Raw genomic sequence first — 25,792 nt, 5'->3', positions numbered from 1 at the left:
AAACACAATTTTGGATTTCAAACGATGATTGTATGTACACTGCACCAAAGTTGACTCAAAGCAACCGTGACTCACCGAACACCACGAGTTCCGCGGGATCGCTGTCCTTCTCTCCGACCATGTTGGTGCCGACGCACACGTACATGCCCGCGTCGCTCTTCCTGGTGTTGGAAATCATCAGCTTTCCTCCACGGATCTGAAAAATGTCACGTCGGAAGACAGGGGGGAAAATGGACAAACAGGTGTGAAGAGGAGGGGGAGGAAGACAAATGGAAAGAGGTTGGGAAAAGGATATTGGGGCATGTTAGTCGAGGAAGAAGCCACTCCATCATTTTCAGTGTGTGTCATGACAGATGGCTCATCTGCGCCGCGCTTACACTGTTTGACAATAGGTCTAGCTCCGGGCCAATCGCCATAGAAACTACCTTCCACTGCCTCAGTGTGTAAGTTTGAAGATCCAATTATTCTTCTGTTTATTGAAGGCATACATTGTGCATATAACACACAAATAAGTGGCACACGTCATTGCATTCCGGTGTTGTTGCTGCAGCTATTTCGACATTTTGTTCCGGGGCAAAAACCTTTAACGGCAATCGACGTGCAGTAATACTGGATGTGATGGAACTAGATTGGTTTTTAATCAATGCTCTCATCAATAGTCCAAACTCATTGTCTTCCATCAGCTGTAACAGACATTAATGGGAAAGAAACAGTGGAACACAATCATTATTCAGTGGCGAGAAGAAGAAGAGAGAAGAGAGAACCCTTTGGAATGATCTCTAAAGATAACATTATAAAATCTTTTGTATCTAATAATACACATTCTGGAGTAACAGCTGAAGGCATAAAGGGAAAACCCTCTCTTCACGAGCTGGAAGCCACCACCGGTCCCCAAAACAAACATCACAACACATTAAAACAGCAACTTGTGAATGAACTAATGAACCTAAGAACAGTGCTGCTGGTCGATTAGTCCATAATTCCTTGTAAATGTGTTGCAGGTTATTTGGTTCACTTGCATTTGACAGTTTTATTTACTAAAGGCATGGATTCTTAATTCAAGCCCATTCAAGTGTCTATCTGTGCGTCTTTCAAACGGGTTCGCACACTTGTTCTCGTAAACTGTAAATTATTAAGGGAGGAAACACATGAAGAAAAAAAGAACACACACACAACCTTTAACCCTTAATAAAATATTTCTAGACTCGGACCAACTCACAGTGATCCTCTCGTCTCGATCGTTGACCCGGATGTTGTTTCTCTTCCAGGAGATGGTCGGCTCTGGGTGGCCTCTGGGGGGGATGCACTCCATGACAGCCGGCTCACCAGCTGCTACCACCACATCACTGGGGGTCTGCCGGAAGTCGTCTCTCAGAACTGGCGGGAGGAAAAGAGCAAAGACGCAGGGAGATTGTGAGAATCGGTTGTGGAGCTCCCAGTTCACGATGTTCTCTTTAATCTGCTTAAAACTGTATATTTTACCTGTCATCATCTCAGCTAACATTTAGCCCACAAAGACACAGCATCAAACTAAGGTTCGGACTAACAGAGATAACACAAAGCATGACACTGTATGACTGGATTTAACACGGTGTGCATGTGTCCCGGAGGGGCCGTCATTGAATTAGTGTCATGTGTGCGGAATCACAGCACATCAATAATGAAAGCTCTTGTAGCTGTCGTGAATTATTCAAAGCGATTACACACACGCACGCACACGCGTTAATGTGCGGTCAGATAAACAAAAGTCGCCGTTTGAAACATCTCTATCAGAGAAATCAACGACAGAAACCACATTTTCTGAAGGTATTGGTCATTTCTCTCTCATTTAACTCTCGGGAGCTCCGTGACCTCTCAGATTACAGGTGCGGTGGAAGGTTTTGTAGATTAAAATGACTTGAGCACTGACAACGGTGGTCTACCGGGAAAGAAGAGGTCAACACAATTGCAGGCCTGCAGGCCTGCAGGCTACAGGTCCAGCTCTAAGCCACTTGGAGGATTTATGGAGGGGAGGGGGGGATAAACCTATGAGAGGGTTTGAGTGGCATTCTTATCCAGCCTAAGAAGCATCTCCTCAAAGACTCCGTCGAACTGATCTTCCGGGGCGAAACCTCAATTCACCGTCTCGCCTACAGTATATGCATTTGTGTGAGAAAGTTTCCAAAGTCAAGCAGCGACTCTGTTTGAAGCTATGGGCGGATGTGAGATTTTGGGGCATCAAAGAGATGACGGATGATTAATTGATGCACGGCCTGACTCGCGTGTCGGTCTAACTGATCGTATCAATAAGTCATGGGGGGATATTATGATATTCAACTCGAGTCTTGACTCAAATTTCTCAAAAATCCATTCCCTCACCTCAGAAGAGCAAGTCATGACAGATGTGTGTGTTTCAGCTTTTCAAAGGAAGGAGAACATCACCACTCACAACACCTGTCTGGTATAGTACAGTAACTGTTCGTGTCAAAGCACACGCTCCTTTAACCAGTACTGACATTTTCACATTCACTGAAAAGAGAAACCCACAAAAACAACAAGTAGACTTCATCTACGAAGAGTATTTCACTCTCTGACTAACATGTTTATATTTAAGGGTTTATTTTTTCCCCCGCTTTATTGTCATGCACCATGTGCTGCTGACATTTGAAATAGATCCACATCAAAACAATCACCGTATGTTTCACCAGCAGCACATACGAGACAAAAGGAAAAGGTTCTTCCGGAGGTAAACGCTCGGAATCTTCTAATTTCATTTTGTTCCGATATTTCAACAACACCTGGGCAAAATCCTCGCCTGACAAACGAAACCCCCGAGGACTGAATACACAAACACTCGGGTAAAATATGGTTTGTTATCATGCCCGGAATATTGAAGTGTAAAACACCTAAATGCTCGTAGAGGTTTCAGTGGCTAAAACAAACGTTTACCTCGTCTATCAATTCTGCTATATACAGTATGTGCATGTGTGTTGTTACAGGTGCTGTGTGTGTGTCCGTGTCAGCACCAATGTCGCTATAATGTCACAGGCCAGCAGGGGAGGGTCAGTGCCTCATCTGATTAATCGCACACCTCCCTTTAATGATGCCACCCACAGGCCAACAAAGCCTCAGGATATTAAAATTATTATCACCGTACCTATATCCATCCGTCCACACAAACTCACTTACATCTAAGACTTCTGAGGACATTATTTCTGTTTTATCTCAAAATACCTTGGCTTGTGTGAACAATGTGTCAGTGTGTGTGTGTGTGTGTCACAAAGGCTCATTTCTCCTTGTTGTCACGATAGCGTGGCGTCCTCCCTGAGTGAGAGCGAGGAGGGCGGGTGGATGTGTGTATGCGCGGCAGATAAATCTGCCTGTTTTGTTGGTAATCAAGGTCACATGAGTGGTTAAAGGAGGGAGGAGGATATTTTTTATTTCCTCATTAGCTCACAGAGGCTGCACGCGCCTTTGCCCAGAGAAAATGCAGGTGTGTGTACACGATGGCCAATTACTTAGCCACACAGCATTTGGGACACCCCATGTCCCACTGGCCCATCCAATCCTGGAATGATAATGTCAAACCACACCCCTGACCTTATTCGTACCTGCTGCCCACACTTTCCCCGATCACTATTCACAGCGGATTATAAAGACCCTGACTAAATTGTTCAGGAACCTGTCTCGTCACGCAAAAGCAAAGGGGGGGGGATAGGGGCAGGTCTGAATTACAATGCAACAGGGTTAAAGGAGCACTGTGATGACCTGTCACACACACATTCTGAGATCATGGCTCCGGGGGCAACGGATCTGTCCCATTCTCCTCTCCGCACTCACCACATCTGAGCAAAAAAGTTTATTAGGCACTGGCAATTATCCACACAGGCCCCTTGGGGGCCCATATTAAGTGGGCGCACTTTGACCCTTTCTTTAAACCCCCTTCAACAAAGCTGGAGTAATCCCCACCACTGTGGCTGAACGGCGTGCTTCAATATGAGCACAGACACACACACACACACAAAATAACACAAGATAAGGGTTTGAATATACAAGATAAGAGGACGAGAGAGATATTTCAAATGGAAAATGAAAACCTAATAAATGTAACGTGTTTCATCCACAGTGTAAATGAAGACAGGGAGTGAAATGTATTCTATACATACTATACAAAAAAATGATCAGATTGTGTCTAATCTGATGTACAAAGGTAATACTATATATATTACAATATAGTAAAATGTGGTTCTTGTGTGGTAATCATTTTGTAATAGGGAAGTCATTTCATGGCAACACCATCTATTTAAATAATAATATACCTGGCTGTGTGGGACATAAGGAAGGATGAATTTTAAACATTGCTATACTGTATTTTTTTATTTATTTTATTTTATTTTAACCATAAAAGGACCAGATAATGTCCTGTAGTAAAAACTTTCTTCCAATATCTGTCAGTTATTCACAATTTACTGCATGTTAAAATACTGCTTTAACAATTTAAAATGAAGAAAAACAAAAAGGTTATACACAAAATAGGAACAGCACAGGCGTCTACTGTATGTACAGGTGTTCTTCCCACTCCTCTCTCCAAATATTGGCTTTGACGTGCAACATCTCAGCTTTCCGAAACGGTCGGAATTTTCAAGATAACAAAAACTGTTGCGCAACTACGGTAACGCAAAGTGCGCTTGTGCAGGCGTGTCATCAGCGATGCGGGCGGTGTTAAAGGCTTAAACGTGACAGTAATTCTCATTACAAGCCTGTTCCATGGATATGACTTAAATGACATGGGATTGCTCTAATACTGTCTCCGTTAATAACACACTATTACTTATCGTTATTACCAAGCTGGAAATAGCATTAGAAATATGGTATTACCATCATACTACATCCATATAAAAAGTATGTTGTGGCTGTACTGTCGTGTTGCCTGTACAACAATAGGATTTGTATCAAATAAATGCATACTGTAATAATTATTATCATTATTAGTAGAAGTAAAAGTACCAGAAATTTGCTTTAAGGGTTGGTTTGCCTGTGTGGACATGGACTAACACAGCGACTGACCGTGAAACAGACGGATGGTCGTGTACTGAAAAATTGTGCCTGTCGGGAATGGGGGGGGATGATATTTATAGATGTCGCCATGAATGAAACGACGGCTCTCATGTCTCAAGGCGCCTGGCAGGAGATGAAACTTCCATTGTGACTTATCCCAAACGCACTGCACGAGTCACTGCACTGTGAGAGGTTGTTTTTTTTTGTTTAAGTGACAAACTACGACCTGACTTGAATCTAATGGTACGGCTTCAGATTTTAAAGTGGACTGTAACAAAACAACACCCCCACACACACACCAACACACACACACCCCTCTAGCAAAGACAAACTGGAGAGAGAAAAGCAAAAAAATAATAAAAACACCTCTCCATGGATTTGTACAAGAAAAACAAAAGCAAGGTAGGGTAAAGATACAGAATCTCATGAATGACATTGGGTCTTCAGTATGGATCATTGGCTGAATTGCTCTGTCTGCATTCAATATCTGGCAAATTATGCAATTTCGTAAAATCCCATTGACACACACATCCTCTAAATACCATTCTGTGACAGCCTTTACTGCGACATCACAACCGACACATGCACTGATCATGCGAGGACTCGACGACATGAGTCATTTAGTACCGCTGTCAGATGCACGTCGCTCTCAGTGTGTGTCACTCCACGCGTTAGTCACACAAAAACAAATGGCAGCCATCTGCATGCATTGATCACCATGTGAGGCACAGTTGCATGTGCCCTAATGCAAATGCTTTAAAGTTTTATGAACATTAAAATGCACCCTGGAGGGTTATCTATCATACCTCAAACAATGAGCGTTACTGTATCGGTGAGATTTACCACACGCGAGACGGATCAGGACCCCCTAATGTGTGCCGGGGCATCATTTGAACATTTAATTGCGCATAAAAAAAGCACCTTTGGCGATGAGGGCTGAGCTCAGGCTCACTTTTAATTAAACGGCTTCATCATCGCTGTTCTTAATGTGCCGACAACTATGTGCGCATCCTGTGTAGACGGACAGATAGACACGTAGAAAGATCTAGGTCAGGCGAAGACATAAACTATGTCATGATTAAGATTAATGTTGGGGTCGTGGTGAGGTTGTCCACAGTAAATTGAAGTCAGAGAATAAATATTCAGATGTGCAAAGCGACACAGTGATGGATCATCCCCAGACTGGGACGGAAGAAGAAGAGTCGGGGAAGACGAGTGTAGAGTTCAAGCTGCTCACATTGAGCTGGTCATCTGTCAATCCGTCAGCTTACCACTTGTACCGACATGCCGCAATCTGCTTCTGTGTGAACACACACCTTATCCCTTTATCAAGCCTGGTTAGTCTTACACATAGATGCCTTCTCTGTTCTCACATTTAAGTGTGGACTGTTCCCAAAGGCAATATCTGTCTTGGCACTTGGGCTCAACAGGGGCCTCCATCGTAAGCCACCTTCCATCAGCCGCTCTCATTATCCAGAGTGGACCCCTGCCGATCCCTATCAAGCATTTCACCATGATGAAAACGGCCCGCGCAGGATATTGGTGTGCGTGTGTGTATGTTTGTATGTGTGTGTGTGTGTGTGTGCGAGGGGGGGGAGGTGGCGCCTCTTGGTTGGAGACAGATGTCCGAGCTGCCACTAAGCACCGCTGCGCCCCAGCCCCAATCCAGTGCAAACACTGATATGCTGTGCAGCAGCTGCAACAGCAAATACATGACAACACTGTCTGCATCCAATATGACTAACTCAGTCCAATATAGTTGAGACTGCAACCCCCAACAGTGCATTACACGCACTCACACACTTGCAAGCACGCGCACACACACACACAGGCCCCTTATAATGTCTTCATTGTCCGTCAGCTGAGCCGAAATGTCCGCCCCATTTACTGTGTAATTTTTTTTTTTCTAATTCTTGCGTTTGATTCTTTGGCCTCAGAATCTTCTATGTCCTTGAGCAAATGTAACATTGAAAAAAGGGGGCCGGCGCTATAAAGCTTGAATGAATGAATGAATGAGAATCACGACGATAGGGCATTTCAATTACTGCTACTACCGTGGGTCCAGAAGGGTCACCTTCTGAGTCCAATCCGACTCCCCCTTCAGGCACACACACTCGTGCACATGTGCACACACCCGTACACAAACTCTTCATCAATGTCCAATGTATTTTTCCCCTCACAGATTTCTGTTTTGTCCCCGAGCGTGCCAGCTGGCGCAGAATCTCAGGCCACTGTTGTTGCCGTTTAGCCCCATCAGCGGACTTTTAGCAGCCACAACAGCTGCCCTGACCCCACCTGACCAACCCAATCCCCACCACCCTCACCCACAGCCCTCACACCAGTGCTGCCACAATTCTGCTAAACCTAAATCCCCATGACTGCAGCAGCATCACATTGATATATATAAAGGCATATTCACCTAAAAAAAAGAGGTGAACGATCAGAAAAAACATCTTTGTTCTGCAATTAGCCAGAAGATCAGGTATTAGATATAATAATAAGTCAAATATTCAGTCCAGTGGGGCAGTGCAGTGTTTGCACAATTGATTCCGGCCAGGAGTTGACAGAAAATCTGTGCGGCGCAAATTAAAATGATGTGAAAGCCCTGGTGTTTCTCGCAGCAAACTGCAAGAAAACCAATTATTAGCCACTGGGCCCAGATAAGGCTGAAATGAAATCCACAAGTCACAATGATGCATTGCAAGCTGATTATTAAGCCCGTTATTAGCGGAGATAAACCTCTTATAACATAATCATCCGGCAAAGCCAAGAAAATGACATTCAATTTGTTATTCGTGTCCTGCCCCGATAGTGTTTACGACGCTTTAAAACATGTTATCGGCACGGCGACGTGTAAAAATCCAGCCCAAAATTGAATTAAGTAATAAAATATGAAAAACCTCCATCTCTCTCTCACACACACGCACGGACACACACTCGCCTCCCAAGTGATGCAGAGAAAACAGATGAGGTTATCTGTCAAGGTGCAATGTTTCACAGCTCTGGCGCTCATAAATGCCTGGGCCCTCCATAGTGTCTTGTCACACCCAGACATGTCGGGGGGTAAGGGTGGATTAGGAAACAGACTGTGGGAGGGTGAGGGGCGTAATAATTGGCAGCGGTGTTGTCTGCAGCCAGTATGACCGTGGGACGGCACTCGCTATCAGCCACACAGACGCTGGAGACGGCGTGGGTGTGGGTGTGGGTGTTGTAGACCAGAGTACATGAAATACACGCTGAGGTACAGGAGGTTGGGGGATAAGCAAGCCAACTTGTGCGCACCTCATTAGCATGTACGTGCGTAAGTCATGTGACCACAAGATTAATTGTTGAAGGCCGCTCAGGCTTCACACGGAGGGGCACAGTGCACGCCATACAAACGATGCAAAACACAGGGTCTACTTTTCTCATACAACACTAAAGGGATGGAGCCGTAACGTAACAAGCAATAACACATACACAGCTACACAGCAGTCTCATGTAGATGGTTTGACCTGTAGTAAGTCGTGCATGTAGCATTCCAACAATAATATGAGAATAGATCATAGTGACACAATTTTCCAGAAGTAAAAATCAATTCATTTTCTCAACAGAGATATTGATACCCAGCCATATCATTATTACCGTTTAATGACATCATTCCCACTGGTCAAAAATCCTTTATTGCTCAGTTTACATGCGATTTTGACAAGTGAGAGTGTGTTTATTTGCACTCCCGGATATAAAAAACTACATGCAGGTTAGTGTGCTAATTTCTTCTTGAGCTTGTGTAAAAGAGAAGATAATGATTTGGTTTTCTTAATGTCATGTAAACACGTTAATCCTACTAAACGTTTACTAGTCTTAGTTGGACTAATGTACCTGGATGATGCTATTCATAGTCCAATTACTCCTGCATGTATACGGTTAGTCGGAGCCCGAAATTTCCTCCCGGTCATTGATCAAGAAGTGGACGGAAAAAAGCCAACAGTAAGATGGCGTACTCAGCAAGTAGACCGATTGCCCGTCTTACTCAGACTACAGCCTTAGCTTGATTAAACTGTGCAAGTGAGCGTACTCTAAGTAAGTGAAGTTGTGTTTTTGTTGACATTTCTAGTCAGTTGAGACAATAGACGAAGAAATACACAGTAAATTAAAGTGTGTTCATGATTTGTCATGCAATGAGCCTGAAACCATAGCACGTGTATCTCTCCAGATCTATTTTAATCTTTGGCTAACCTCCCATTCCTCATGCTGCATCCTCTAACCCCCCCACTCACCCACCTCCTCGCCATCCCTTCATTTGTCCATCTCTCACACACACACACACACATACACACTGAGCAGAAAAAGCAGCAGTAAAACAGCCATATTTATAAGTCTGGGGGGGTGTGGGTATTAATTCCCATGTCAGCGCCCTCTACCTTTCCCATTAACTACACATTTTGAGCAAAACAATGTTTGTGCAGAAACACAGATAACACAAGTGTGCATGTGCATGTACATCCACACACACACATGCGTACACACTCTGAGAAACTTCTCATCTCATTGCAAATCCCTCCAATCTCCCAGCCAGTGGAGTGCTCACCTACGTGTGGATCAAGTTAGGTTCCCATTCCAATTGTGAGCTGTTGCTGCTGCTCCGGCTGTGCTCACCCACCCAGCAACCTTGAGGTTAATCCACCACAAACCTTCACTGGCACACCACGTTGGCTCTGTGTGTGTGTGTGTGTGTGTGTGTGTGTGTCCATGTGTTTTTCTGCCATTTTTTCATCTATGACTTTAATCTCTGCAAGCCCTGATGGGACACACGCACACACACACACACACACGACTCACTGGAGCCCTGACAACCTGCAGACCGAACTCAGCAGAGTGTGGACTCGGTAATTCCCAGGGGTTTAAAGTAACAACCTGGCTCACTGGATCTCAAATTTTTTTCTCCAAGAAAGTGGAAGAATTCCACACAGTGAACTGGTGGCGAGAGAGAAACATCCCTGAAGGCTTCACCAAACTTTTCCGAGTTAAGCGTCCACAGAGACCGGTATATGTGTTCCGGTCACACAGACATGGCTACGGTGCTATTCATGCATGTGTACCTGATCCCACTTTGCCATAATATTAACTTGTTAACATGGCTGCATGGGCAAAGTAATGATGCAATTATGGGTGGATGCAGGATAAGCTAAAAGTGTCCACTGATTTGTTTCCTACTCCTGGGTGCTAGCATGTAGCTCACCTTGACTGCTGACCTCCTGCCGAGAGGTGCAAGAATTAAACCTATTTGGTAGTTTGGATCAATGGTATCACATTATCAAAAAGCTATATTTAACAATGATTGTATCTCTTAATGGGAATGGATGATAGTGTGGGAGCACAACGAAGGTCAGTGGTTATTTAGCCCAAGTCGAATCCTTCAGCTTGATGATTCTGTGTATTTATTGGCTCATTTCTCACCGAAAATGTATGCGTTTCAATCTAAATGTTTTCCAGAGACACAGACCAAGTCTGTTCTAAAAGGTTAAGCACGTCTTATTTTACGCTCCGTCATCGCAGACGTGACAACCGCAATGACAGAGACCGACACGAGCCACGTCTCTACAAATGACCCGCATTATCCCTGAAGACTGTTTGACAATACTTACATCAGCGCCACAGAGGTTGCTCCCTATTCCTCATAAAGCTGAATAAATGATCAGGTGAAGGTTTTCTCATCTGAGTGACAGACAAAAGATAATCTTCTGGAGTGGATTTTGAGGGGTTTTCATTTATTTATTCAATATTTATTTATCTTTTTTCAGCTGGAAATGTGCCATGCCTATAGAAAATGAGAAGAATAGGAGATGAAACAACCTTCTGATGGGACTTGTTTGGTGAAAACAAGACAGGCGAGAGAGATTCAGAGGAAGAGGAAATCTGGACTATATGCTAGGAAGGGAGGGAGGTGGTGGGAGCTGGTTTTACAGAACCAGATGCAAACTTCTGATTTATCGCTTGATTTGATTGTAATTAAGTTGGGTGATGTGTTTGCATATGCAAGAGTGTGTGTTGCAAAACTCCCCAAATCCCAAAAAATACACCTGTGAAGTAGATTCAACGTGTACCTTCCTGAAGGCTTCAACAAGACGCTCTGTGGAAGTAATGTATACATGGCAATGCTAACGAGAGCTGCCGAAAACAACACTCCACCCCTCCCTCTCTCTCCACACCCCTCACTGATGACACCCACCCCGGGACCCCAAGGGCCCCCCGCAACAATACAATTACAGAGGTGGTCGAGGCTCACGTGTGTGGTCAGCTAATAAAGCAATTGTCTGGCCCTGAAAAGAGGATTACTTTAATCTAGTAATGGCCCGATGTTGTGCACCCTATAGAAGCGGGGTAAGAGGGTCACAGGGAATTGCTGAGAAGCCCATTGTAAAGCTGCTGAAGTCCCCCAACCCTTCTGCCCCATACTGCCCTTAGCTGACCCACCAGTCCAATCTGGCTACTGTAGTTCACCCATCTGGAAAACCAGGAACAACTCCTTAACTCAAACCTCAAGAGGAATGGGCTGCACCAGGCCGTCTGTGACAATGGGTGCCCTCGCCCTCAACATGTATTGTCACACAAGCCATTAATTATTCACCACTGCAGTGAGAAGCTTCAGCAATTCCACTCGGACAATAAGTGATCGGAGCAGAGTTTTTTTGCTTGTTTTTTAGACCGACAAAACCACTGTGTCAAAGAGCACCACTGCCATGAAGCAATGTGCGGGCGAGTAAAAAAAGTCAATTGGAACGCACAATCACGTCTCCTCAAACAATACATTGATAGTATTGTATTGATAGATAATTGAAAGTATTCTCTAAAACAAAATGACATTACTTATTGGCCTGTCTCCAAAGAAGAGTCTCATTGCACAGATAATAAAATCAACACGACCCATAGTGCCTTTTGTGGAAATGAGGGCGATGACAGCCTCAGTTATGAATGTGGTTCGGTTTCGACACAGTGGGTAAAATGTGGTTAGATTTGGGCCCCCAAAAAAAGCTCCTCTACTTTAAAAGACAACGTGTTGCATGAAACTACACCACAATCCACATCAGATCTTTGGACATTTGGTTATTTGGCGTGAAAATGAATTAATGATTCAATTAATGATTGAATCAATCAATCCTGAGATTAATTTAAAAAATGCAACAAATTCTGGTTTAAAATACAGATTGGTTCGTGCCAAAGACTTCATGCTTCGAATTTAATCAGCCCGCCTATACCTGTCCGACAGCAAACGGAGCCAAAACAGCACAGGGGCCTGACAGTGCTATTTCTGGGGCTGGAGTCGTGGAGTGTGAAGCTGAATTTGCAGCCAAAGTTCTTAAATGTTTGTTCCAGTATTTGTGAAAAATGTCTACCTGACATGTTTGCCGGGAGATGTGTGGCTAAGTGCCAGAAACCTGCAGCAGGAGCGGAGAGAAGCCTGACAGTAGCTTTTGTCTGGGGGTAGTTTTTCTCTGCTGTCTCGCCATCTTGTAAGTCCTGTCAGTTGTCTCAGCAGTGTAAGATACACACACACACTATACACATTTCCCTGTCACTTACACACTCACGGCATGTGTGCACTTTCACTGATGACTTGCCGATTCTTTAAAACTGTCCACTTTCACCCCAGTTCACTGTCGTGCCCGAGAGGTGAAGAAGGTGAATTACCTGACTAATAACTGACACTAGCGTCTTCATGTTGGACACAGTTGGCACAGTCAGCTGCTGCCCCCCCCCCCCGTCAGCTGCTTCTGTCTGTAAACACATCTTACGGCCCCGAAAACCCCAACCAGTCAAACAAAGGCCAATGTGTTCCCATAGATGCCACTTTTTTTATAGCATGTTGTGCCTGTTCACACCACAGCGGTTAAAAGGGCCGGAGGAGCTGGTGGCAGAGGTGGCGTGGCTGGGGGGAGGGAAGAGCAACAGTTCCAATTTTCCACCCTGTCAACAAACTCCAAAAAAAAAAACAGATGGATCTTGAAGCAGAAATCCATTTAGCTCCACTTGAATGACTTAAGCCCCAATTCGCTGACCTTTTTCTAGCACGTCTTAAGGAGAAATGGATCTTGTGCAAATGCACGCGAGCCGAAATCAATAAGCATTTTTTCACAGCTGTTCACAGCCTCTCGTATTCACCAGTTGAAAACGGGTCAAATGTGCTTAAATCCACATGAAATACCTCTTGAAATCCCACAAGGAGCTGAATCTGGCTGGTACATTTTTTGCAAAGTTCACTGTTTTGTGTGCAGACGCCCCAACATTCATGCGAGCGGTGGTGGTGCCGAAGTAACCCATCCACTCACTCACTGTGATTTATCTGGAGCTTTTCCTGCTGTGGTCTCACATGGGCTCACTAAAGAAAATTTGACGAGGGAGTCAACTTGACTGGCAGTTTTCGAAAAAATGTCCGGTGTGGCTTTTGCAGATATTTGTGTTCTCACTTTACAACCGCTGTTGGCAATTTGAAGGAGAAACAGGAAAAAATGTATTTTCTTCAGAAGTAAAAAGCAGCAATTTTTCAATGAAGCCCATTCAATAAGGCTAACCGTACTGAACAGAACCAATAATATACGGTCGATGCTCTTCATACCACAGCTACAAACAGTCCTTAACATAATGCTAATTGCTAATATTTATAGCAAATATTTGCTTTAAGTCCCTCTTGGCATACGCAATCATTTTGCGTCGCGAAAACACACAATTAAGAATCAGCAGGAGCAGAGAGAGGAATCTAATTACTGCACTGATCTGTCCGGTTCCTGGAATGAGTTGCCCTGTGAGATCGACTCGGGCCAATACTAATGCTCGACTCGAACAAATTGGAATTATTAAAATGAGCTGGCGAAAATCAAAAGTGTGTTCTACAACTTCCCCATCCACTGCAATTTCTTGCTTTATGTCTTATGTTATACATTTTCATTTATTTTTTTTCAATTGCAACACTAATCTGGCGTGTAATTATTATGCCACATGTTGTTAAGTGATGAGAATCAAATAAAGTTGTTGAGTTCATGACTGACCACAAACAGCATGATGTCCCACCAGATTTTTTCTGCCTGGTAACAAGACAAAGCCAAATGTAGTCCCCTGCTCCCTCTGTTGCTTTGGGCCACATCCACATACATCGCAACTAGAGCTGCGACTAGCGATTATTTTCATAATCGATTAATCCGTCGATTATTTTCTCGTTCATAAAATATCCGAAAACCTTAAAAAATGCTGATCGGTATTCGTCAAACCTGGAAATGATGATGTTCTCAAATGTCTTGTTTTGTCCACAAACCAAAATGATGAATTGTTAATGATTTCTTTGTTCTCCAGAGCAAATAAATGAAGAACATATTCACATTTAAGAAGCTTCAACAATCAGAAATCTTGTTTTAATCATGAAAAAAGCTTCAAACTGATGAACCTGTCCAATTTAGTAATCGATTAACTGTTTCGGCTCTAATTGCATTGCGTATACGCTCCGAGACGGAGGAGGAAGACGACAAGCGGGCAGTGGGATTATGACGTCATCATTTCCTCAAAGTGAGCGCAGTGTGTGTGGCATTTTGAGATTTTCAGGGCTCCCAAAATGCCATTCCTGTTTGGGCTTGAATGGCAATGCGATAAAAAAAAAAAACGTCACCTAAAAATTCACCTAGACTTGTTTTGGTGCGGACAGCCCCCCCTGAATGTTATTCCATTCCATCCACTCTGTAATCACCCCCTGATTGTGTCCGACTGCTCTGTTCGAACCGTGTATTGATCGCAATCGTCCTCCCGTGTTTACCGTCTGTCACGGCTGATGCCTGACACCCCTCTCACTCACGTGTATTCTGCTCGTCACGTTATTTGTGATTAATAGGTTTACTTGTTGGAATTGTCTTGTGCCATACCCACTCTATGACTGTCATGCAGCGGCCATACTTGACAGTGTGCCGCCGTCGCTGCGCTGTATCTGTCCATTTCCCTGTTGCATCTCATTATAACTGTCCTTTGTTTTGCTTTTCTTGAGCGATTCTGCGCTGACCGTGTTCTCTCATGATATTCGCATTCAGAAAAACATTAGCAGTGCATGAAAAACAGAGGTGCTTCATTTAATTCAATGAGACCAAGGCTTTGTTACAGCAGTGGTGCTTTTGCAAACTCCTCTGCGACATTCTAAGAGATTAGCCCATCTGTGTTGGAGGGCGGGGCTTAGCCACAGGTAATTTTACCTGTCAAACACTGACACAGGGGAGCATACTCCTGCAGCTGTGATTACCTGCCAGTTGTTAGCGATGCCTTAAAGGAGTATGAAACTGCATCTGATAAGGCTTCCAGCTGGACTTCCTCACTCGCATATCTTTCTCTCAAATCTTTACCCCCTGAAGCAACACAGCCACACCACACTGCCATTGTGTCGGTTTACAGGGGCTATTGTTGGCCTAAATGAGCCCAAGCTGGGCCGTCATTTGCATCCTGTAAAATCGCGACCAATGAATCTCAATGAATCCCATTCTTAATCAGAGAGAAACGGTTTCTAACATTCATAAAAAAAAAACAAAAAAAAAAACATAATGGCATGATTCCTCTTTCCTTCGCCTACAATGAGATTACAAGACAAACTTCACTCAGGAGCAAAAATCCATCTTTAATTATCTGATACTCGGCAACAATAATTATGAATATCGACACATTTCACACACTTTTATGACGATAACCTTATCCATCATCCCTATCCAATAAAGCGCAATGAGACTGTTGATAACCACGTACGCTGTACATAACCCATGAACTGAGCTTAACACAGTATATAAATAGAAACATTCACCCGTGCAGTCCAGTAAACGCTAAGAATTTTAATACGTGGCCAACGCTGAAGGTCACCTAACAGAGCGTCTGTGTGAATGAAGTGCAGCGCTGTTTGTGATCGGCAGCTCAGAGAGATAATGGGGCATGACTGGATACAACGGCTGGAGCAAAGGGCCTTTATTGTTCTCCACAGCCCCCATGGCCACTGTGCTGAGTCGTTAAAGAGGGGGAGGAGGTTTCAGCTCTTCCTCACACCACCTGTTGTCAAAACCCCCACCCCCCCAACCCCATTCAACCCCATCTCATCCCTTTATGACACACAGCAACACACACGCTGGTCAGACTCGCCTTTAGTACGGCCCTAATTAATTCATTGCTATCCTCTAGAGGGGAGGGTTTGGCTGGTGGGGTCTGGCTCAATGACCGGCAGACGGTCGGATCATACAGAGGGGGCTTAGCCACAAGCCCGTGGCCTCACTCCGGCCATCTGATCCTCCTCATTTAAGATGAGAATGGCCAGTGGCTCTGTCCTGCACAAGGCCAGGCCCTGCTATCCCATTAGTGAAGCATGAATACACTTTAGACGCTCAGACCCATACAAGGATGCATAAATACAAATCTTTTCATCAAGTGCAAGTAGCTGCTTTTCAAATGTGCACTGAGAGCTACTGTAGACTGTGAGAATGGACAAATGTCATCGTGGACATCAATGTCCAGGTGTTCAAGCAGGGCCCGTTTGAAAACAAAGCAGGAAAAGTAAGCAACCGGGTGCCATCCCCTCACCTGTATGATCCAGGCATTCTCCTGGTATTATCCATTTATTATATGGGAACGGCGAATAAAGGTTCTACGCTACACTGCACATGCACCTTGCCAAGGGGACTGGTAAGAAAAAGAAAAAAAAAAAAGTATAATGAGAAAGAGCTACACATTTTTGAGGTCAGTCGGTGTCAGTGTACGCGACTGCCAAGAAGCAGAACTGAGGCGCCAGAATAACAGAAAAATCACCTTGCTACAGTTACTCAGTCAGTTGACTCGAGGCCACAGGGAAAGTGAGCTGTCTCCCGACGTCCAACTGAACAAACACCAGCCACATGCTGCTACACTGTCAGCTGCTCGTGGAGGAATAAGAGAACAAGTCACATCACTCCATCAGTCTATTTTACCGGCGTTAATTTGTGTGTTGCACAGTGTGATCGCTCACAAATGTGAATGACCTCAGGAGCTGGAGCTTCAGAAAACACTGAATAAATGCGACACACGTCCTGGTTTTTTGGGGACGATATCGTAGCTGGTTAAAAACACGCTTTGGACAGAAATGAGAAGGAGATAATTGGAAAATAAGACTCTGACAGCTTAGTTTGTGCGGGTTAAATGGACCTGAATGAACAATGTGCAGCAGGCGGCTAATCGAGGGAGATCATCGGGTTCATGTGCAAGAGATGCTCTCATGCTACATTTACACTACTATGTTTATGCTGTAAAAAGCAACACATCTTCTATGAATATTCCAGAATATAAGAGGCCCTTCTCTCTGTGTTTTATTCTGAACAGACAGAAACAATTACGCATTGCTTGCATCCTGCATCTGCACTTTCTCACGATTGCATCCCATTAGCGTTATTCAGTAGTAACAGTAACATCAGTAAAAGTAATATGCACTGAAGTCCAGACATTCTGAGGAGATTGTCTAAAGGGGCTGCATGCGAGAATGCAAATGTCCACACAAGCCGTTACATTCATTAGCCAAAGATTCCCCTGTCATCTCCCTCGTTTAGGGATATTTCTGTTGTGGAGATATTAGTGAGAGAAGAAAAAGTAATTCAGTCAGGAGTAGTCTTCGTTTAATTAAGTAATTACTCCAGGGGAAGAACAGAGGCTTTGGCGCTATGATTCGATGTTCCCCGCGCGACAAAAACACAGTCAAATAATCTGTTGCTTCACATAAAAAAAAAGTGAATCTGCAAACATATTATGATGTAAGTACACAACACCCTATGTCAGGCTCCAGGTATTGTCCGAGTGAGCTCATTAGAGAATGAGGCAAGAGAAACTCCACGGCGAGGGATCTGCCTCCAGCATGCTTCCCCCTCGCCTGGATCCTCCAGATTCTCCTGCTCTTGTGACAACACTCTGGACATGATCCGGATGTTATCTCAGAAATGGCTCTTGATAACTATCCAAAATAGAATTACACAATAATCCTGTCAGCAAAGTGACTCTTGATTACACTGTTGTTCAAAGACAACATTGTACTATAAAACAATGGTTGGGCAAACTTCAAGAACAATGTGGAGATGCATGTTGATGCTGCCTACAATCAAAAGACTTCCTGGAGGAACGCTGACACTATTTTTTTCCAGCAAGACAGGTCAACAGCCTCTTGTTATTTCAACAGCTGATTGACAGGCTCTTGAAAACGTCTAATCCTTCAACAGGTCAAAAGACTAACAGATAAAATCAGCCGGCTCATTACGGTCCGACAGATTTTATCGCCTCCTCCTAAGCATCCCTGAAAGTGTCGGTGCGCCTTTAACAGATAAAACTGCCGCTCACCGCTGCATCAGAACGGGCATTAAAGAAAACTGTTGAAGCAAATCAGAAGCAGTGTTTGTTTACAGAGCACAAAATGGAATTTAGCCTGGAGAAGAAAGCGGCTGCTGTTGGATTCCTTTCAACATGATCGCACAGACTAAAGTTTCAAACCTTGGCAACTCAAAAAAAGAGCAACGCTGACACCTATTCTGTGACGATACATACAATATTATCAAGTGTAAACACAGGCTGAAGTCGGATCAAAAGCTGCTTAGCTACACTCTGCAGGTTTTTATTTGTGCTGTATGGATGCGACCACACTCCGCCATGTATGACAGCGTGCACTGCAGAGTTCCAATCACAGCCCATATGGCTACAGACCATTGGGGTTAATAACAGGGGACAGAGGGCAGCTTGTGGTGTACACGGACAGCAGCAGGAGAGTGGCAAAGGAGAATGGGTGGAAGTGAGTGGGGGTTTGGGGTTAGGGGTTGGGCTGACTTTATGTTCTTATCAGAGCCACCGGGCCCACACTTCTCTGCCTTTCTCTTTCACTCTCCCTCTCCCATCGTAACTCTTTCCTAAACCCACAAAATCCCTTCCGCATGTCCAAATCCATAAAGCCAGAAATCCATTTTTCTTCACAGTATGACAGGTGTGCGTATGAGACAGAGGAGACAGAATGGAGGCGAAAGAAAGAGAAAGTTGGGGGGGTTGATCCATCCGATGACAGTACCATTCAGCTCTTTCAGCCACTGTGTCTGGGATTACCGCACATGAGGAAGTTGGCGCGGGCCACTGTTATGAGAACTTGCAGATTAAAAACAAACAAAACACACAGAACCCACATACACAAAGGCCTGTGCACACTGGTAAATAAATAAAATAAAATAAATAAATAATTAAAACTCTTGATATGGTAATTTATCCATCACCTGCTTCCCTTTTTTTTGGCAGCGCTACAAATGCCCCACATTCATTTCATTTCACAACACAAGGCTATGACAAGCATTCATCAGGCCACCAAGAACTTGGGACAGCGCTTTTTAATTTCACCCGCTGATCTATTGAATGTAACAGATACAAAGTTGTAAACACATTATCGCCATTACTGAGCGACATGGTGCCGTCTTTTGTCCACATAGCGTGCACATTATGAAACGGGTGACGCAGGAACCAACACTGGCAATGGGACCGGTGTTCATCTCCTTTTTATGGCAGGTGATAGAGACTGAAGACAGAGGCAGCAGCGAGTAGTGCTCATTCAAAACAAAGACAGAGGAAGACAGGGCTCTCATCACACCTTCACCTGTTCATTACCAAGATTCCACGCGGCAGTTGTTTGAACCTTGAAGGCTTGACCTCTGCGCAACCTTACAATATGGGTGGGGGGTTGGTCATGGGTGGGGGGTAAAACCTTGAGAGGTTACCCCCAGTGAGTTCTATTTGCAATCTGACTCCGCCCCAAGCACCTTTAAAAAAAAGAAAAAAAAAAGAAGAAGTACCTATTCCCCCCCTCCCATGTTATCATGAATATTCATGAGCCATAAAGCCAGGCGGTGGAAACACAGTGGGCATAATAAAAACGTCAGAGGTATAAAACACTCAAAAGAGAAAAGCCGCCAGGAGCTCGGGCAAAGTCGCTCTGAATTCCAAATCCCCACCCAGCAGTGTCTGGCCCGTTAGGTCTATTGTGCTTGATTGACCTTTATCTCTCTGACAGGAATTGGCCTCTGCTCTGAGCCCGTAACTTCACAGGCTACATTCTCAGGATCAAAAGGATCTTTTTTAAATGCGTGAAATGTGATAGGATTTGGGGGGGGGCAAAATTTAAATTCTAGGTGCAGATATTCATCAAAAGTGGTGATGGCAATGTTCTTGTTGCCAAGGGTTGACAAAGCACAAAGGATGGGATTATTTTAAGGCTTATTGTTGGACGGCAGCTATTTATTTTCTGTGGGGGGATTTTTATTGATGCAACATTAAGAACCTTTTTAATGGCAACGGCGAAACTAATGCAATGAGATGCTCTCCCGGTTTGTCATAGTTGGTACAGAAAAAGATATAAAACGTCGGCTTCAGTTGATTATATATGAAGTGCAGTTATGCAAACAGAGGCCTAATAAGACTCTCTCGCAGTCCGTGCATCAAACGTCCATTTATCAAACATGACATTAATACGAAGTGGGAACTGTTACTGAGGTAACTGGGCAGAACTTCTCCTAATGAGTTATTGAGTGCTTCACTGTCAGTGTGAGCATCTGCGAGGCAAAGTGGAGACACACACACACACACACGGCTGAGTCAGAATCACTATTCCACCACAGACAACAACGCAGCATGTTATTAGAAAGCTTTTAAACAACTTTCAAAACAATCTTTAGAAGGCAGCGAGCTGTTAATTCCACACATCCCAATACATTAACCAGCAGAATTGGCAAAAAGGTTTCACATTAACGCGTGTGTGGATCCGCCTTTCAAGGTAGGTGTATGGTTTAGTTAAGCACAAACTTTATTGTACCCACTGAGTTACTAATCAAGGATCAGGGCGAAAGATGCTTTTGAGGGGAAAGATTTCCGTAAATAAACCAGAAGTAAAGACTTTTTTTATAAATGTGCTTGTTTTCTAAGTCATTTTTTTTACACTTCCATTTTCCTTCAGAGGCTAATAAATGAAGTTTAGGGGTTTTAAGAAAACCTTCAGGTTTAAGGAGGTTACTTTGAAATGACCCGCGACTGGGACAAGGGCCAAAAACTGTTTGGGGACAACAATTATGTGCATAGACTTAAGGGATCAAACTCTGTCAATACCAGTGGCAAAGGTCCAGCGTTAATGATGTTGATCTGTTCAACGTGTTTTTGATCAAGGTTAGTGCAGACAGTCACGGATCCCCCCAGAGGATGAATTATGATTTTGTTGTCGCTTAAATATTAATCCAGCGTCATTAAGACGTCAAATTTTCCCTCAATTCAGTCGACACAAGGCGGCGCATGGTCTTTCACTCTGATGACGCAAGTGCTGCCAATGTGAAAAGTGAGAAATAGGAGTCTAAACTAATTATACTTCAGGAGATACCACAATGGACAGATATCAAGCTGACTATAGTGCAGATGTTCTCTATCGGGGCAGAATCTATAAACATTTTACAGCCACATTTGAAGCCTCTCGAAATGCTTTGATCTTGGGTGGAGAAGCACTTCTAAGGTAAAAGCCCTGAATGTGTGAAAAGATGATTGAGTGTCTAATGTTACATTTATTTGACCTCAAAGGACTCGTGAATCAACTGCGGCTGCAGTAGAACACGAAAAGTCTAGTCTGTAGTGTTTCCCAAACTTTTAATAGGAGGGAGGGAAGGCACTTTTTAACTTTTTAAAGAAGACTAAACAAGTGAGACCTCATTCCAGGGTTCCCACACCTTGGATGACATCAAATTCAAGTTGTTTTCAAGTACTCTCCAGGACCGTTTTACTCAAATTCCAAAGTACAGAATGTTGCCAAAGATCGTGGAATTTGCATTTCCCAGGAAATCACGGAATTGGCTCTTTTTACTCTGTGTGGAATCTCAAGTCAGCACTGGAGAGAGAGAGAGACAGACAATGTACGGTGACCCCACCAATGCGAGTAATTATGAATCAATATTTGTTCTGTGCATCAAGCAATGTAGGGCGCATGAGACGGTCGGTGGTGTCATAACAAACAAGAGAGACATTTATATCAAATCTTCTTCTTTCTTGCACAAAAATCAAGCACTGACCATAATCTATCCATCTATTCATTCAAAAACCTTCAAGAACTTCAAGGACCCTGGGAACCCTGTAATTCACAATATAAAGAGACATTATTTTATGTGCTATAACATTTCTGACTAATTTGACTAAATTTTAATATTACGGTGCATCATAAATTGTATCACAACACACTTGTATGTATGTTATACAGTATCTCTATGGTCTGCATCACTCCTGTACACACTCTCATTTCAGATATGTGTTTTTTTACTTTAAGCTCAGTGATCTTTGCCTGCAGTGGATGACAACGAGGGGTTAAACCACCCGGACCTTCCAATCTTCCCTCTGTGCTGGCTTCCACCCTAATGCCAAATATACAACACCAATACACAAAGCAGCTCCCTCTCAATTTGCCCCGAGTGCCTCTTGCCTGGGAAGCAGAATGACACCGTGCCACAAAAAGCCATCTTGCACCTTCTCTGGTGCCGTGCTGAGGCCCCTGGCAGAAGCAAGCAAGTTTCTGTGCCTATGGCCTCACCTCCGGTCCTGTTGGTGCCATGCAGAGAGGGCTGGCAGGAGCTGGAACTGGCTTGGGTTTGGCACAGGACACTGTTAGTTCTTTATAACCTCTCCCTCCCTCCCTCTCTCTTTCTCACTGACTCTTTCGCTCCAAAAGGCATCGCTCCAAGAGTGTGTTTGCAGGGCTGTGTGCAGACAGACACACAAGCGAGGCGCACGCTCGCAGCTTTTTTCCCCTCCACCACTGCGGATTAGGGATTCTTATCTGTGAGAGCGACTCCTGCTCGCCAAAGTTGCGTCCCCGCGCCTTTGTGTTTCCGCAGACGGCCGAGGAGAATGTCACCTCCCGAGAGAGGACGAGAGAGAGAGACGGCGAAAGCCGGACACACACAAATAAAGATGAACCGATCGGCCACGTGACCTGCCAGAGTGGTAAGACAAGGGCCACACTAAAACACACCGAAGCCTTTTCACTGCAAACACGACCCGGCACAACCCCACAAAGCCTTTGTTTGCGATCCTGTCAGCGTTGTTCTGCAAAGGGTGGGGTGGTGGGGGGTGGATCAGACTGACTTGTCACCTTCAGCGAGCTGCCAGAAATATCACGAGGGTGCTAATAACACAAAGCGAGGTGCAGCCGTGTCCTTATGTCATGCATCGAGTCAAGCAAAAACAATTGTGCATTTCCACAAAACACAAAATCCTGATGAGCTCACATTTCTAAACAAAAATTGTCACGTATTGTCGAGATGTGCGTATCAACATGACAGAGTTTCAACCTTTTTGGTGAAAATGAGAGAGTTGATAAGCATTTCCTGGTTAGTTGGGGATGTGGTTTGGTCGAGGAAAAGAGACTTGGATTTAGGTTTACACATACACATGTACAGTATGCCAACACAGCAACAATCCATAATAAGTCTTGGGGCGCTTGGTTTCAAACTGCAAGTCGACGTCTCGTTATGTTACACGTCACCACCAATCCCGCCTCCTTTCTAACAAGAATCTTGCCTCAAATATCACAATATGACATGACAACAGTCTTTCACGTGCAGAATGTAAAAATATAACTTCTTCAGTGGTTTGCAGAAAAGTAAGTACCAACTTTTTTCCCCAGAAGACCACATTGGTTTCTCAACACCAGCTAATATCAAAAATAATATACATATATATATATAATCTGTACATGTTCCTTTACTGCAGTTGCATCATTGCTATAAATAACTCACATTATTTTCTCATTTACGTCACGTAACCAAAACTACATTTGTATTCATATAAATAGTCGGCATTTCTGCTGCTGCTGTCGAAAAAGTTACACGTTTGTAGTGATCTAGCGCTAAAGGTAATGGCCTTCTCGAGCCGCGAAGACTTAATTGGCCCTATCTGCATATCATTGAAGTGCCACAAGCGGCTCAGCCACAAAGAAATGGAAGAAAAAGAAAAAAAAGAAATCTGGAGGTGTCCGCTGGAAAACCATCTGACAGGAGTTTGCTGTATTTTAAGGGACTAGCATCTGCTAGCGGGAGGCTGCCAACCGACAGGCGGCTTCTTCCTCTTCTCCGCGCTACAACGTTTTTTGTTTTTTTTTCCAGCACTAGCTGTCATCCGTCGACGTTAACTAGGCCTGGCCACAGAGGCTTGGCCACGACGTGACCTGGAGAAGCTGGGATGTGATGTCAGAGGCTGGGAAGCGGGATAAAGGAGGAGTGGAGTGGAGGTGGGGGGAAGTGGAGATGGCGTCCTCAGGGTGCAAGCTGCCAGGAGATCTGACATCAAGGTCAGGGTCGGCGTCTTCTGTTAAGTCAGCCGAATGATGGCGATGATAAGAGAGAAGAGAGTCCCTTTGAAGATGCCTCTACGCTCCTCTGCTCTTACGGCGCGGTTAACGCCATTATGTGTGAAATCCACGTGTGATATCTTCCCTTTCTGACTGTCGGAGCCACGTAATATGTGACATGGCGTTTCCACTCTGATCTTTTCGCACACACATTTGGAGGCCCACTTTGTTCTCAATGTGTGATGTTGTCTGTGTATTTCTGGCAAAAGGGGGAAAGCTCTGAAATGTGAAAAGTTGTGTCAGTCATGAAACTTGTCTAGAGGAGAGGATTTTAATACGTAAGCCTGATCAACATACAGCATCATATACTAAAATGCAGCTTTGCAGCTGACCACAGTCTGTCACGTCCCGCTCCAATCACAGCCGCTCTCGCACCAAAGACTCCTCCCACACTGCTTTCTCGCTACACAGAGGGACTGTCCGCACGAAAAACAAGTCCAGGTTAATCCGCCAGTTTTTTTTATCGTATCAGCATTTCATCCACACGGAAATGGAATTTTGGGAGCCCTGAATGTGCCTCAGAATAAATCTCAAAATGCCTTTAATCTACTCACAAATACATCTTCATCTTCTGTCGTCGTCACATGACTCCAATGTCAGCCTTTACTTTCAATCACATCATCACATATCAACACTTACTTGCCACCTCCAGCGATGCATTGCGACTGACCGCCTCGCCCAGGTAGTTGCGCGCCACACACACGTACACGCCCTCGTCGGGCTTGCTTCGCCTCCCGTGGACAATTCGCAGGAAAAAGAGCGAGCCGCTGGGTAGGAGCATCCGGTGGGACCGGGGGTCCTCTCGGTCCGTCTCGATGCGCTCACCGTCTTTGTACCATTCCACCACCGGGAGGGGCCGCCCTTCAGCCTTACAGTTGAGCGTGGCCGGCTCGCCCTTCGACACGATCAGATCCGACGGGTGTTCCACAATTCGAGGAGGCGTGTCCTCTAACCTGGGTCTGGATCCTGGAGAAAAGCCCACAGCACACACAGAGTGTTAATCAGTGGTGTAATTATAGCAAAATAAAGCAGCTACGCTCAGTCTATAGATAGATTGGAGAGAAAAAACTGCTCGGTCTTGAAAGGAGGAAAAGAGGATTTTCGCTAAACTGTGACGAAACAACACAATTGCAACTGGTCACAGTCTCTCCGAATATAAAACGCAGCACTGAGGATGTGGACTATAATAAACAATCATATATGTGGCTCCTCTTTAACATGGCACACAAGAGGCCACACAAAGTTATAACAGCACCCTCAGCTGCCCTCTCTCTCTTTAAATCTCCTGAGCTTGGTGCGTGGAAAACACACACAGCGTTATCGCCGAGAGCACGGCCGCATGAAACGAGC

The 25,792-nt window shown here is 44.4% G+C and overlaps 1 protein-coding gene across 5 annotated transcripts in view; it reads right to left on the bottom strand.

Moving 5' to 3' along the window:
• Window positions 1-25,792, bottom strand: part of robo3 (roundabout, axon guidance receptor, homolog 3 (Drosophila)) — a 156,947-nt gene that overhangs the window by 42,677 nt on the left and 88,478 nt on the right. For all 5 annotated transcript variants that reach the window (XM_044041876.1, XM_044041877.1, XM_044041878.1 and 2 more), the window contains exons 2-4: window positions 25,082-25,408; window positions 1,220-1,377; window positions 76-196 (exon numbers count right to left, since the gene is read on the bottom strand). In XM_044041876.1, coding sequence (XP_043897811.1) covers window positions 76-196; window positions 1,220-1,377; window positions 25,082-25,408 — 606 coding nt within the window. The remainder of the gene's footprint in view (window positions 1-75; window positions 197-1,219; window positions 1,378-25,081; window positions 25,409-25,792) is intronic.

Source organism: Solea senegalensis, linkage group LG13, assembly GCF_019176455.1.
Source record: "Solea senegalensis isolate Sse05_10M linkage group LG13, IFAPA_SoseM_1, whole genome shotgun sequence".
Taxonomy (NCBI): domain Eukaryota; kingdom Metazoa; phylum Chordata; class Actinopteri; order Pleuronectiformes; family Soleidae; genus Solea; species Solea senegalensis.
This window is presented reverse-complemented; position numbering and strand designations above follow the sequence as displayed.